General features: G+C 30.8%; 1 protein-coding gene across 1 annotated transcript in view; it reads right to left on the bottom strand.

Moving 5' to 3' along the window:
- Positions 1-13,369, bottom strand: part of LOC106470289 (zinc finger FYVE domain-containing protein 9-like) — a 59,262-nt gene that overhangs the window by 31,830 nt on the left and 14,063 nt on the right. Inside the window, exons 2-8 of the mRNA XM_022398897.1 lie at positions 11,068-11,170; positions 7,571-10,327; positions 7,133-7,302; positions 4,652-4,751; positions 2,882-3,178; positions 1,629-1,775; positions 1,213-1,353 (exon numbers count right to left, since the gene is read on the bottom strand). Coding sequence (XP_022254605.1) covers positions 1,213-1,353; positions 1,629-1,775; positions 2,882-3,178; positions 4,652-4,751; positions 7,133-7,302; positions 7,571-10,327; positions 11,068-11,125 — 3,670 coding nt within the window. The 5' untranslated portion in view covers positions 11,126-11,170. The remainder of the gene's footprint in view (positions 1-1,212; positions 1,354-1,628; positions 1,776-2,881; positions 3,179-4,651; positions 4,752-7,132; positions 7,303-7,570; positions 10,328-11,067; positions 11,171-13,369) is intronic.

Raw genomic sequence — 13,369 nt, 5'->3', positions numbered from 1 at the left:
ATAAAAAAGTTGGGTTAAGTCTCTTTGACAGTTGAGAGCAAAAAAAAAAAAAAGACTGAGTTAAGTACTTCATTTCTTGTTTTTCATGAGTATTCTTTATTTATTATTAAAAAAGTAACTAAAAATAGTAAAAATTGAAATTTTTTAGGTTAGGTAAGTAAAATAGTTTTTTTATGTAGTCCATGCATTATTTCATTTGATACTGTAATGGGATCTGCACATATGCCATGTAATTTGCAATTTATATGGTGTGAATAGTAGTTAGACTTGGTTCAAAGGACAATAAAACAATAAATTTAAGTATAAATAGACAGATATTGTTACCAGTTTTAAGCTACTTAGGATAAACAATTGTGATTTTCTGTTACAATTTGCAGCCATTCCAGAAAGAAAATAAGGGAAATTCATACAAAATGTTTAATTTTTTATGGCAGTTACGAGGTAAGTCAAATCAACTGATCTCATATACAGTTGTAAAGAAAAATAACAGATAAAATAAAGTTTTTCTTAAAAAACAAACAAACATTTGATATTTATTTAGGAGGTTTTAGGGGTTATGTAAATGACAGTTGAAAATTTTACAATGAAGAAAAGTATTTTAATCTTATCATGAAAATTACTCTGCACACACAAAGGGAAACAACATGCAGTGTAAATTGCATTTTTTATTGAACATTAACATGCTCTTTTCCTCTTGCAGAAGGTAAACATGTAGTGTACATTGTAAATAAAGTTTTTCCTTGACACTGAAGTGCTTTTTTTCCTTTTTTTATGAGTTTATTAAATTCTACTTATGGACCCTTGAAAATTAGTTTAGGACTCTTGAAAATCTCACTAAAAATATCGAAAATATATTCTGCTTTTTTACTTTTTAGTAAAACATCATTTAGTATAATAAACAGCTACTCAGTTATTGACAAGTTAGTGGAAAAAGAGGGAGAGAAAAGGGTGGCAATTTATCTACAAACATTAATATTTTGCTTTATTGCAAAAAATTAAAGTGATATATATTTTTGGTAGTTAACACCTGGATGAATAATCACATTATTATCTTCTAATTCTCAGGTATTCTCACAAATCTCTAAATATCAATTATGTTATATATATAAACCAAAATTTAAATTTCATACCCAGATTCAGGTAAAAGACTAACTATGGTACCTTTTAGGTCAACAGTTTAACTAATTAAGTTTTGTGCATAAAATAATTTACCTGTAGGTAAAAGTATTGGAGGCAAAGTGCCATCATTATCTGATATGACAACTCGTCTACACTGCATATCTCTATCTGGTCCTCTCTTTCGCCTACCAGGTGCTACTATAGAGCTTCCACCTGGTTCAGGGCCCGATTCTCCTATTCAAGAAATTGATTGAATAGAAAATTAACAAAAAAGAAGTTGCAAGTGAAACATTGGAATAACAATACAGAAATTTAGCTTTCTTCTAAAGAAACGTTTTTGTAGAGTTATAAATCTAATACTTTTGTTGTTTTATTCTTACATATAGCAATATACACAATGAAAGCATAAAGCACATGATCTTACATAACAGACTGCAAGCCATCTTGACAATACAACACTAGTTGCACACTGTTTAATTAATAAACATGATTATTCCTGACAAACATACCAGTAACCTTCATCTGGGCATGACCCTGACGTCTGAATGGTATAGAATGACAATCTGAAGAGTTATCAAGATCGGTTAAATCACCACCAGGACGGATACCATCAGAAAACATAACTTGTTTTGGTTCTCCACGAGGCTTCTCTCCCGCTGAGGTACAACAAAACAAAACATTGTTTATTTGGAAATTTACTCTTACTAACAAAATAATATGCAAAAAAGGAATATAAAAGAAATCTGGAAAATGTGAAGTACGTACATTTTACATAAAAAAACAATTTTAGAAACCACTGACCAATACTTATTTGTAAGTAATTGATAGAAAATAAAAAATATAATTGTTACTTATAACCTTCCTGCCAGTGGTTCCAGTTAAAATAACTAACTATTATAGTTTTCCTGATGATAGCTACTAATTTATATAAAAACAAATTGGCATAAGCAATATTTCCAAATTGATTAATCTATTTTCAAATTGCTTCATTACTGACCTCTTAAAATGAAACTAAAATGCCAAAGTCATACATTATAAGTGACTTTGTTATAATTTGGTTTGAACATTTCAATATATTCATTTCTTTCACCAATAAAGCTACATTCTTTTAATATAACTATATATATACAAGTCCATGGCAGTCAAACAAACACAAAAATACAAAGTGAAGTTTAGTTAAATGACTAGCCAAATTTTGTAAGAGAAACTTGTTTTTATGAACTTTGAATACAATCAAGAAAAGCAGTTCTAGAAAATAAATTGTTAGCAAATAACTAAATATTAATCTATGAAAAACATATTTTAGGAAAAATTACATAGGCACTAAAATGTCTGATTGTCTATCTATTCCAGAATATTTCCCATCAAATTAAGCCTAAATTAAGACAGCATGCAGATGAGCTAGGCCACATCTATTTTTAGTTTTGCATCTCAACATCAATTCTCCTATTAAAGTTAAATACAAAACAATAATAATAATAAAAGTAAGATAATCTATAGATTGAGAAACTTTAACTTACTTAGCTTTCAAACTGATTATTAGTATCATTTAAAAGCTAGAATGGGTAAATAAATTTGATTTTTTTAGATTTTTAAGTACAGAGAGGAATGTCTAAGTATGAAAAACAAAACAATTCCTTACAAAAGTATATCAAATGATTGTTATTAGTATATCTTAAGTCTTATTGCAACACACATACTGTTAAACCTAGAATTTCTTTGCACAATTCCAGGTTAACAGCTAGGAGATAAACAGCTTCACCTCTTTTGAGGACTCCTACAGGTACCAATACTGTCAGAGGAGGCCTATTCAAGTTGCCATTATCTTGCTGCAGAGGTGATACTGTGGAACAGTATTCTTGTGGATTGTTAGGATCAGGCTGTTTTCTTGCTTGACCCTGTATGGATGATTCACATGGTAGAAATCCTGGGGATGTAGGTGCAGAGCTGGATCCTGAGTATAGAGGAGATACAGCTAAGCTACTAGCTCCAGGGCTGGGACTTGCTGGAACACTACTGCCAGTCAGTCTCTCAACTGCTTGAACTAAAGTAAATTGCACTGATGGTAAATAAATAACAAAATGTATGACATTTTCCAAAGAAACAGAAGTCACAAAAAGATACCTATTAAAGTTACCTTACTGGCAACCATTAATTAAATATAAACACAAATATGAGTTTAAGTCATAAATACATTTAAATTTCCAACTACATTCCCAGTCCATTGATATGTCTTACACTAATAGCACAAGCTAATACATTTTTTTAAAAATAACATCACTGCTAGTAAGAGTTAAAAACAACAGTCTTCAAAAATAACAACATCATATGTTTAAACTAACATTTTAATTAAAGTGCATATTCAGAATCCAAAGTCATATTGTTTCCAAGCTCATCCACTTGGCTGTAGTGTAACTAACTACTAGAGAGAACTGAGATGCTGTTTTGTTACTGTTAAAAAGGGTTCCTCTTAGCAATGAGTCTGAAACTTGTGTCATGAAAAAAAAAGAAGTCAAAAACAGAATCAACGCGTAGCCATTAGTTAGAACTACAACTATTAAAAACAATTATATGATACAGACAAAAGAATATTATAATAATATGGTTACTTGACTAACAATGAACTTTTAGGGTAAGTTTCATTTACAGTATTACTTTTATGATTATTGTTCAATGTTCGTGTATGTGTATTTAGTGAAATATTGACTGAAAAATGCTTTTTGCTGGAAAAATATGCATTTAAAAATGTATAAACGAATGTCATTAAACACTGAGGTGGCACATAGAATGAGTATGAGAAATGGTGAGTATGGTTGAACATTTAGGTAGAATTTATGTGATTTGAGTCTAACCTTTTATCTATTCACATTATTAAAAAGTACATTTTCTCTATTTTAATTTCTTTCACACTTAACATGTTTTGCTTGTTTTTTTTCTACCTGTCATGAAAGTTCCATTCATATGATCTGTACCTCATTTTATTTGCACAATATATCTCTTAATTTTACTTTTTTATTCTCTCTATTATTTTCATATTAGGTTGATTTCTTTCTTTTTAGCTAATTTTGTTGGTAAATGTTGGCTCTTTCATGTATCAAATTTATAGATGATACATGTAAGAATAATATTAGAAATATAAGTTGCATACAGACCCTCATGGAACTTTTGTTTAGATCACACAAATAACAAAATGTTTTGTAAATATACATGTAGAGATGTAAAAACAAATTGTATACTAGATTAATTCAATTCCTATTAATATTTTAAATCCAATAAGGATAAAAGTATTGCATCTTTTGCCATTAATTTCTTTATTTATTTGGATGTACTAAATATTCCTCTATTTCTCGACAATCAGCAAGAAATAATTTCTACAGTTTGAATTAGGATGGATTAATTTTTAAATTAATGTTAATTTTCTAAACACACCTTCAGAAGGATCAGTTATTTTATTAATTATTACATTCAAGATGCATTTGAAAACAAAACGTTTTTAACATTAAGTAGCATTCTTTTTGATTATTATAGATACCTTTATTAAGGACTGCAAGACAATTATGACACACTCTGGCTTCTTTATTGTCAAGGTAAATCAGCCGTGCTTTCTGATTACAGCAGTGGGCACATAACACCTAATAGAATTCAATAAAACAACTGTCAAGCATTTGGATTTCTTTCTTACAAAAAAACAAAAACATCTTTCTTCTTTTAAAAATATTTTTGATTTCAATGTAATTTCTTTTAAACTCTCCTTTACTACACAAGATTAGAAAAGAATGTTAATATTTTTTTTAACAAAATTTACCCCAAGCCTATTCCTTCTGTAAACAAACTCTCCTGGATAACATTCTTCATTGTCAGCATAACTGGTCTGATGAAAGCTAATAAAACTAAAAAAGTTGTTTTCAACAAATAATGGTATTGTGTTCTTAACTCACAGATGTAATTTCAATTATAAAAAAATGCCCAACTCATACTAAAAAAGTTGTACTTAATAAGTCAGTTCATAAGGAGCATGCATGCCCCATAATGTTTTCAGCTAATGGGTGTTAGAATCCTAGTTTTATATGTACATACACCAGTAAAGATCTTAAATGCAGAGTTTTCTAATTTTGTAAAGTTATAAAGGTTTAGTTATTTACATAAAATCCGTACTATTTTAAAATTAGTAAAAAGATTGTGTCAGACAAAGGACATGCAAAAAAAATACATTTCAATAATCACTTAAAATACATAGCTAATTAGATTTATAAAGAAAAAAAAGATGGTAAAAATTGTACTTTTTTATTAACAGCTGATTTGCAAGGAAATGCTTTTTTGTTTTTACATGTTTCGACTGGCTTTTGAAAATTAATTTACTGTACTGTTTAACTTGTGTCAAATGTAGATCAGTATAACATATTAAGATAGCATTAAGGACATTTTTGATATGCCTTTAAGTCATGGAGATATTACCTTCCAACATAGGACCTCTTTCATGGTGGTTATCACTTTGTTTGAGCAATATTCATGACCAGAAGGCATTAGATAGAGAAGTAAATGTAAATTATAATATATTTGAATGTTACAAGACATTATATATTGTTTTGAGTTCAAAATATGCATATTTAGTACCAAAATGTACGAAGGGTTTTATCTCAGCTAATGAGATCTAATTACAGAGAAATTGTACTGATAAAATAAATAGCCAATAATGCAATAGATCTATAGTCATCTTATGTATGCTACAAAGTAATAAGACATTTGATCAAATTTTGTTCTGTTGGGAATGATTCATCAATGTTAGGTTATGTGCTGTCAACCAAATGGCTACCTCTGAAATGGTCAAGTAAAGCATTCTTTTATATTTTGTCCACATCTTGATGTATGACCCTTTGTGTTGACATTTAAATCAGCAGTGTTATTACTACCACAAGCTTCATCAGGCAATAAAGTGCCATCAGTAAAGATTTACAATTTTGTTGCCATATTACTGGTTCCAGGTTTTGTACCATATCACAGGCTAAAAAATATCTCTATAACACCCTGTATTGTTTTTAACAATTTTGGCTTTCTGTACAGTACTGTCCTGACAATTAGTCAAAGATGTTTTTGCTGTGCTGCTCAGCAAACAATTGGAAGTTTGCATTCATGTGAGTGGTCCATCTCTAGTTGTGTGAGCATCTGCTCAATTGAAAGTTTAAGGGATCTATAAGCCAGTCTAATCACAAAATACTTTGATTTCAGCTTTATAAGAAACAGTATTTTTTGCACTGTACTAAGCACCATGTTTTGAACACTAAGCCATCCAAGTACAAACTTACCTGTATTTTCGAAGTTTGAAAAATTAATTATACTAGCAGATCAATCTTTACTTGATGTGACACAGAGGGAGCTGTTAGCAAGCATTTGGACATTAATGGTTATGGGGTTTCCATATTGCTTGCATTTTTTGTTCATCCTTGTATCCATTCTTTAAGCCCTTAATATACTTTGACCAAAATACATGCATTTGTAGATTAAAAAAAAAGGAAGAAGAAAAAAGGACCATTGATCAAAATAGCCTATTCTATTTTCTATGTTTGTATAAGCAGTGTTAATCCTTCCATAATCTGGCAAGGTCACAACAGATCTTGAATCTAAAAGTTGAGATGCATACATTTGGCCTAAACATATCTTCTAATTGTATATAAGCACATAAATGTACTTAAACATATTTCTAACCTTTATTTGCACACATAAAGTTAACTTGTAAATTTCCTTTAATATACGTTTTTTTCATGAAGTTTGAGAGCAAATTAGGATTTTTTTTATAGGCCTGAAAACAATGGCAATAAGCATAAAAAAAAAAGCATTCCTATCTTTTTGGTCAGTTACCTTGATATTATTTGTAGAAAGCATGAAAAACATCATTAACATGCCCCAATAATAAATAGAACTTGAAATCAAAACTTAAAGGTTAGGAAAAAAGCCTTAAAGATGCAAGAAAGAATTATTTTTCTGAAAACACGTTACTTGTTATCTATGGACTGACCTTTCCACATGCTCGACAATGGTGTCTTCTTTTAATCATTGTAAACCTGGTTTCACAGTGCATGCAGCTTGCTGCATCAATATCTGGTATCCAGAAAGGCTTTACTTTACCAAGCATTTGTTCTTCTTCACTCAATCTTGCACACATGTTTTCTAAGGAAGATTGTTCTTCTGTGAAAAAAAGAAAAAAAGCTAAATGTACAAAAACTTACACAGCTCTTTATAATATACCTATGGCTAAAATTGTCTATGAATACAACTGCTGAATTAAACAGTTCATCCTGTTTCAATTGCAAGTACTAGCCACAAGTACAGATGTTTTACTTCCAATATTTAATTAATTAGAAAATAACACACTGTTTTCTCTCTACTTGTTTACTTGTTTCCATTATACATTATTTAGTATGAAAGAGTATTAAATAAATTAATATAATATTACCATAATTAGGGTCCATGATATGGGGAGACCCACTATAAGGACTATTGGAATCACCTGTTTCACCTGCACACATTTCATCAGTAACTGGGACACCTTGTTTATGTTCTGGAGATGGTGTTTCATCAGAGTCTGAAGATAAAGGTAGAACCGGCTTGGGCATAATGTGAGCACGTAAGGGAAGATTGAGGAAAGTTGGACGTTGGACTTTAGGCTGAATGACTTCACCAGTTCCTTGAGAAGAAAGTTTGGGTAAAGGAACAAACATGTTACATTCATCAGGTGATTTCACTCCGACAGAAGCATCCTTAAATTCTGTATTTGTAGTGCCACAAGAACTTAAGCATTGCTCTGGTGTTGACAACATATTTTTATTTTTTGAAAATTTCTCTTCCTCATTTAACAAAACAGTTGAATCTGATGTTGTTTTAACTGGACTTACAGTTTCAGATTTTATCTCAGTACAATTGTTGCAATTTAACAAATACACATTTGGCATTACTTCATGCACATCACTACTGATCTTTGTTTCTTCATGTACAGAATCACTTGTATTATGATCTTCTGCAACTAATTTTGAATCACTTCCTTCAGTATCATCAGCATCTGATGTTAACAGTTCACTTTTTTCTTCTTTGATGACAGACTTTTCCACAGACCAGTCATTACCAATTAACTCTTTAACACAATGACCATTCATAATTGATTTATTTACAGAATAGTTATTAACATCAGAGTCTTTAATATAGCAGTTGTTTATAACCATCTTTTCATATCTTCTAAAATTTTTATCTACTAAATAATTATGTTGACTGGTAATTTCGTTTTTTATAGACAATGAAATTTCATTTTCTTCTTTTGCTAAGCTATTACTATCAGAAGCATAAAGACTACCAATTTTATCCACTTCTTTCAATTGGGTTTCTTCAATGTTGTGATTTTCCTCAATGTTGCTATTTACAGTTTTTTCAGTGTCCTCTAATGTTAAATCACTTAAATAGTGTTCTATTTCTGCTTCACTAAGATCTTCATCACTTAAATAGCTAAATCCTGTTATCTGAGCCTCACATCTGTGTTCGTCAGGCAGACTTAAATTACAGCATGCATCAATAACATCAGATATTTGTGTTTCAGGAAGAAAACTTTTGATGTGAGATAAATCATCATTATCACAAATGAGCTTATGTTGCCTTTGAGTATCATTTCTCACTTGAAGATTTTGAGATATGTTACTGTGGTTGTTCTGATTAGTTTCATCAGTGAGATGAGACTCTAACTCATTATTAACACATTTATTTTCAATTTCTGAAACCCAATCTTTAAGGATATGTCTAGAATCTTCCAATTTTGTTGGACCGGAATTATTCTGAAAACTTCTGATGTCAATATTTTCAATATCTTGTTCTTGAGAAGAATCATCAAGAGAATGAATACCATCTTCAGTCTGTTCAATAACTGCTGGGTCATTAGAATTTGCTTTTTCTTCATCTTTCAATAAAGTCGGATTTGTTCCTGCAATTAGACTTGCACCTGATAATTTTGAATGATCCCCACTGGTTTCATTAAGGTAAATATTATTACTGTCAGATGTAATTGTAGCCTGTGCTAAACAAAATTCTTTATTGCCTACACTGCTAGTAATATGTGAATTTTTGCAATTGAAACTGGACTCAGAACTTTTACATTCTTCAGTGGTATTGGTCTGACCTTCGAGTGACTCGGAGACACCAGAGAAAAAAAAAGAATCACTGATCTCATCATCCTTATCTTCAGTTTTGATGTTGCTGCTGGGAGAAAATGAATAACAGTTCACTACTGCAGTACTAGAGGTATTTACATCTTGTATAGAAAAAGTGTTTAACATCTGATCCGATGACAGTAAATGAACTTCATATTTCACATCTTGTGAGACTTTTGTGTTTGATATGTTATTAGTTTCTGCTGGAAGTGAAACACTAAACACATCTTGATCTTCCTCTCCAGAGTAACCATTTATAATGTCTTCCTTGTTATTGACAACTTGTAATCTTGATGCGCAATCAGTATTCAAGAGTGAATGATCTTCTAAATGACTTGGTATTTCAGTAGTTGAACTAGTTAAACAAGTCCTATTACCTATTGAAGTTTCACCAGGAGGCATTCTCAGAGTATCATGTGATTTATGCGATTTTATCAGATTTGAATGACATTCAGAAATCAAGGGATACTGTATGCTCTCAACATTCTGTGAATGAGGAGTGTGCAAAATATTGGATGGCAATGTTGAAACATTTTGTAAATATTCTGGTTTTGAACCTGAAGAGTTATTAATATTAGAAGGGACTATTTGTTGATCTGTCTTAGAACATTTCAGAGATGCATTGTGAGAATCATTTTTTATAGTTACAGTATTTTTTGAATTATGCTCCATGTAGTGAAATGAGTCCAGAAGTAATAAATTCTGATCTACAGATGTAAGGGATGCATGATTTTTCAGGCTTTTAATTTCATTGACAGGAGAAGGGGGGTTTAAAGTGGAGGTCTTCAAGTTTGCTGCAAAGTCTGCCTCAGCAAGATCAAATTTATCTGCATACTCTGCATGCCAGTAGTTCTTTGACAGTCGAAAATTAGTAGATTTCAGGTCTCTTGAAGGCATATTTAAAACACCTTTTCTTTCAAAAACACCCGAGTTATTTAGGTCTTTCCCATGTTGTAATCCTCTTACATTGACATGTAATCTTTGAGACTTCCAAACATCATACAGAACTTTATCTTGCTGATCTGCAAAATAACAGACAAAATTATAGATGAAGCAGACAATAACAAAATTTAATGTCTTATCTTACCTAGTAAATTTGTATCTTAAACCTTGAAGCAGGACTAAATACATGTATAATAAAATCATAGGATACTAAAAGCTGCTGGCATAGAATATAGTATAATATAAATTTTAATTATGGCATGAAATGTACAATGATCAGCTAAACTTTTTTGGGCAGATGTCAACAATGTTTCAAATATATTTAGATTACATACAATACCATTGTTATTGAACAGAAACATAATTAAGGTGTCCATTTCATTACTCTGAATAACACTGTTATTATTTGATATACAAGTGTTAAAGGAATGAAGCACTGCTATGTATATAATAATCAAACAGCAGATGTAGCTATGTGAAACATTTTTTAGCAGTGTGCAATACAAAAAAATTACTTTGTAACTTAGGTGATTTGGCTTGTAAAGATTTTTTTTGTACTTAAAGCAACTGCAGACACACAGGAAAAATATGAGAATTTGGAATCAATAAAAGACATTTCCTAAAACAATTCCTTCCATGTTAATGAAAACATCATTTATTAATCTTTGCTCTTACACAGCTTTTTTAGTTATAAAGAATAATTTCACTTTCAATTCATAGCTATATTTCAAAAGTGCTATATTATAGCATATAAATTTGATACATTTTTAGTAGTATATATGCATGCACACACAGATTTCATATGATTTATTTTTTTTACCCTCATTTTCCTCAAACTCATCCAGGACCTTGTCCAAGTCTACTGTAAACTTATCCATCTTCAATCAGCTGAGGATTTGGAGTAGTGTCATTAGGTCACATAGCTTAGTGTATGAGCCATATATATAAAAAAAATAATACATTCAAATTACACCATTTAAAGATATGTACGCATTGTTCAGTGCAAATGTACACTACTGTGCATAAATTAGAGACACCACCATTTAGTCTTCTGTACTAAATGTGTCCTGAATGAAATATACTGTAGTAATAACACCAATCTAAAACCCTTACTCATTTAAATACTTTCCAAATCGTGGATTTGGTTTAAAGTAATTCTAAAAAGAATGAGGTGTAAAAATGTCAGAACTGACAATAGTTATTTTTCTGAAAACTGGGATGTGTAGCTTTTATATGTTGTAATGTTGTGGCTATTATACTGATGTCTAATATCTAATAGCATTCCATACATTTATTAATTTTCTATTGTAAAACTATTAAAACAAAATTTTCCTTGATTGTTACATTTATTATTTGATTTTGTAAAAAGTAGATACAATTTCTTTAGTCTGTGACTCTAGCATGACTGTTCTACTTTCAAGTAAGAAATATGGCTCCAAGACCCACAGTTTCTGATAATGTATGATGTAGCACAATAGCTTTAAGTTAAAGAGGCCAACATTCGTGAGTGAATGCAATATGTCTCCACTATGCAATCCCAATGTGGCCATTTTTTTTCACCAGAAAAATCATGAAGAACACATAGAAATCTAAAACTGTCTATATCACTGCCTGGGACCTGCAAGAAGGTATCTTTGTACCAAATCATATGGAAGTTGGTTGACATACACATGAATAGTTCATGAAAACCCAAAATTGTGCTTTCTTCACCAAAAAACTGAACAAAAGATAAATTATAAAACTGTCTATATCTCTGTTTGTTTGCACATGAACCTTTGAACCCATAAAAGCCTTAAAACAACCTAAACCAAAAAATTGAAATAGGTTCTGGGCATATTGGACCAAGGTATAATCCTAAAAAGATTCAAGTTAATTTGCGGAGAAATGAAGAAATTGCAGTCACTTGAAAAGTGTTTGGAAGAAAAAGAAAGAAACAATATAAAAACAGTGTATCTCTCATTAGAGACATTATAAAGAGGGTTAGATATAATAATGGACAGATTTCTACAAAAAACAAAAAATACAATGAAAATGTTACCACTTATGAAAAGAGAAGACTTGTAAGACCACTTAACCTTTCCTAGCCAGATATTAAGTATCTTAGGCTAATTCACTCAGAGGCAGATATAACTTTAATCTTTATTCTGGAAAGGCAACAAATAAAAAGAGACTTAAGTTTGCTAAAACCCAAACAATTGGACAACCTGCACACTTTGGTCTCCACTTTGGAGAGTACTTTGGTCTTATGAGTCTGAGATTTTTAGAACCAACAGATGCTAGTATGTTCATCAAAGGAGTGGTGAAAGATTTAAGAAGATTGTTGGTCACCTTGAGTTAACCCTTTGTTTGCAGCTTGTGTAAATATGCTTTCCACCCCATGCACAAAGATTTGTGAATTTTTGAGGTGGGCCATTCAAAATGTTGTGTGCAAAATGTTTGCATCATATGAAGTCAGCAACAGTCACCTACACTAATATCATATGATGTCAACCAAGGGTTAAACATGGTGGAAGTAATGTCCAAATATAGGGCTGTTTAACCACATATGCAGTTGGTGATCTGGCCGATACTGACGGAGTCTTAGATTCTGCCCAATATAAGCAAATACTTGTCATTTAGTGTGATAAGTTTCATTTTCCAGCATAAAATTATCCAAATCTTACACATAAAAAGGTAACAGATGGAACTCTGAATTCTTTGTGTGAGTTCCACAGAGCTCAGACCTCAATACTGTTTGTATGGGACTACCTAGATCCATAAAAACAGCAAATGAAGCCAAAATTAAAGGAAGAACTCTGGGTTTCAAGCCCCACTTATTATCTCCAAAAGCTTGAAAAAAGCATTTCTTATCAATTTCAGGCAGTGATTTCATCTGAGAGGGGTCCCATAAAATATTTTAAAAAATATCTTTAAATTTGTTTTATATACATTTCTTTTGCCTTCAAACATTATGAAGTTCTGAAATACCTGCAGCAATAAAACTTAGCATGTTTTTAGATTTAAAATTCCTGGTTATGACTGAGTGGTTTCTAATTTATGCACAGTATTTTACATGCTACAGATAACTGTTCTGATAAATATATATATATATATATATATATATATATATAGTACTAGTAGTA

This window comes from Limulus polyphemus, unplaced genomic scaffold (assembly GCF_000517525.1).
Source record: "Limulus polyphemus unplaced genomic scaffold, Limulus_polyphemus-2.1.2 Scaffold3925, whole genome shotgun sequence".
NCBI lineage: Eukaryota > Metazoa > Arthropoda > Merostomata > Xiphosura > Limulidae > Limulus > Limulus polyphemus.
Note: the sequence above shows the minus strand (reverse complement) of the source record. Positions and strands in the feature narration are given on the sequence as shown.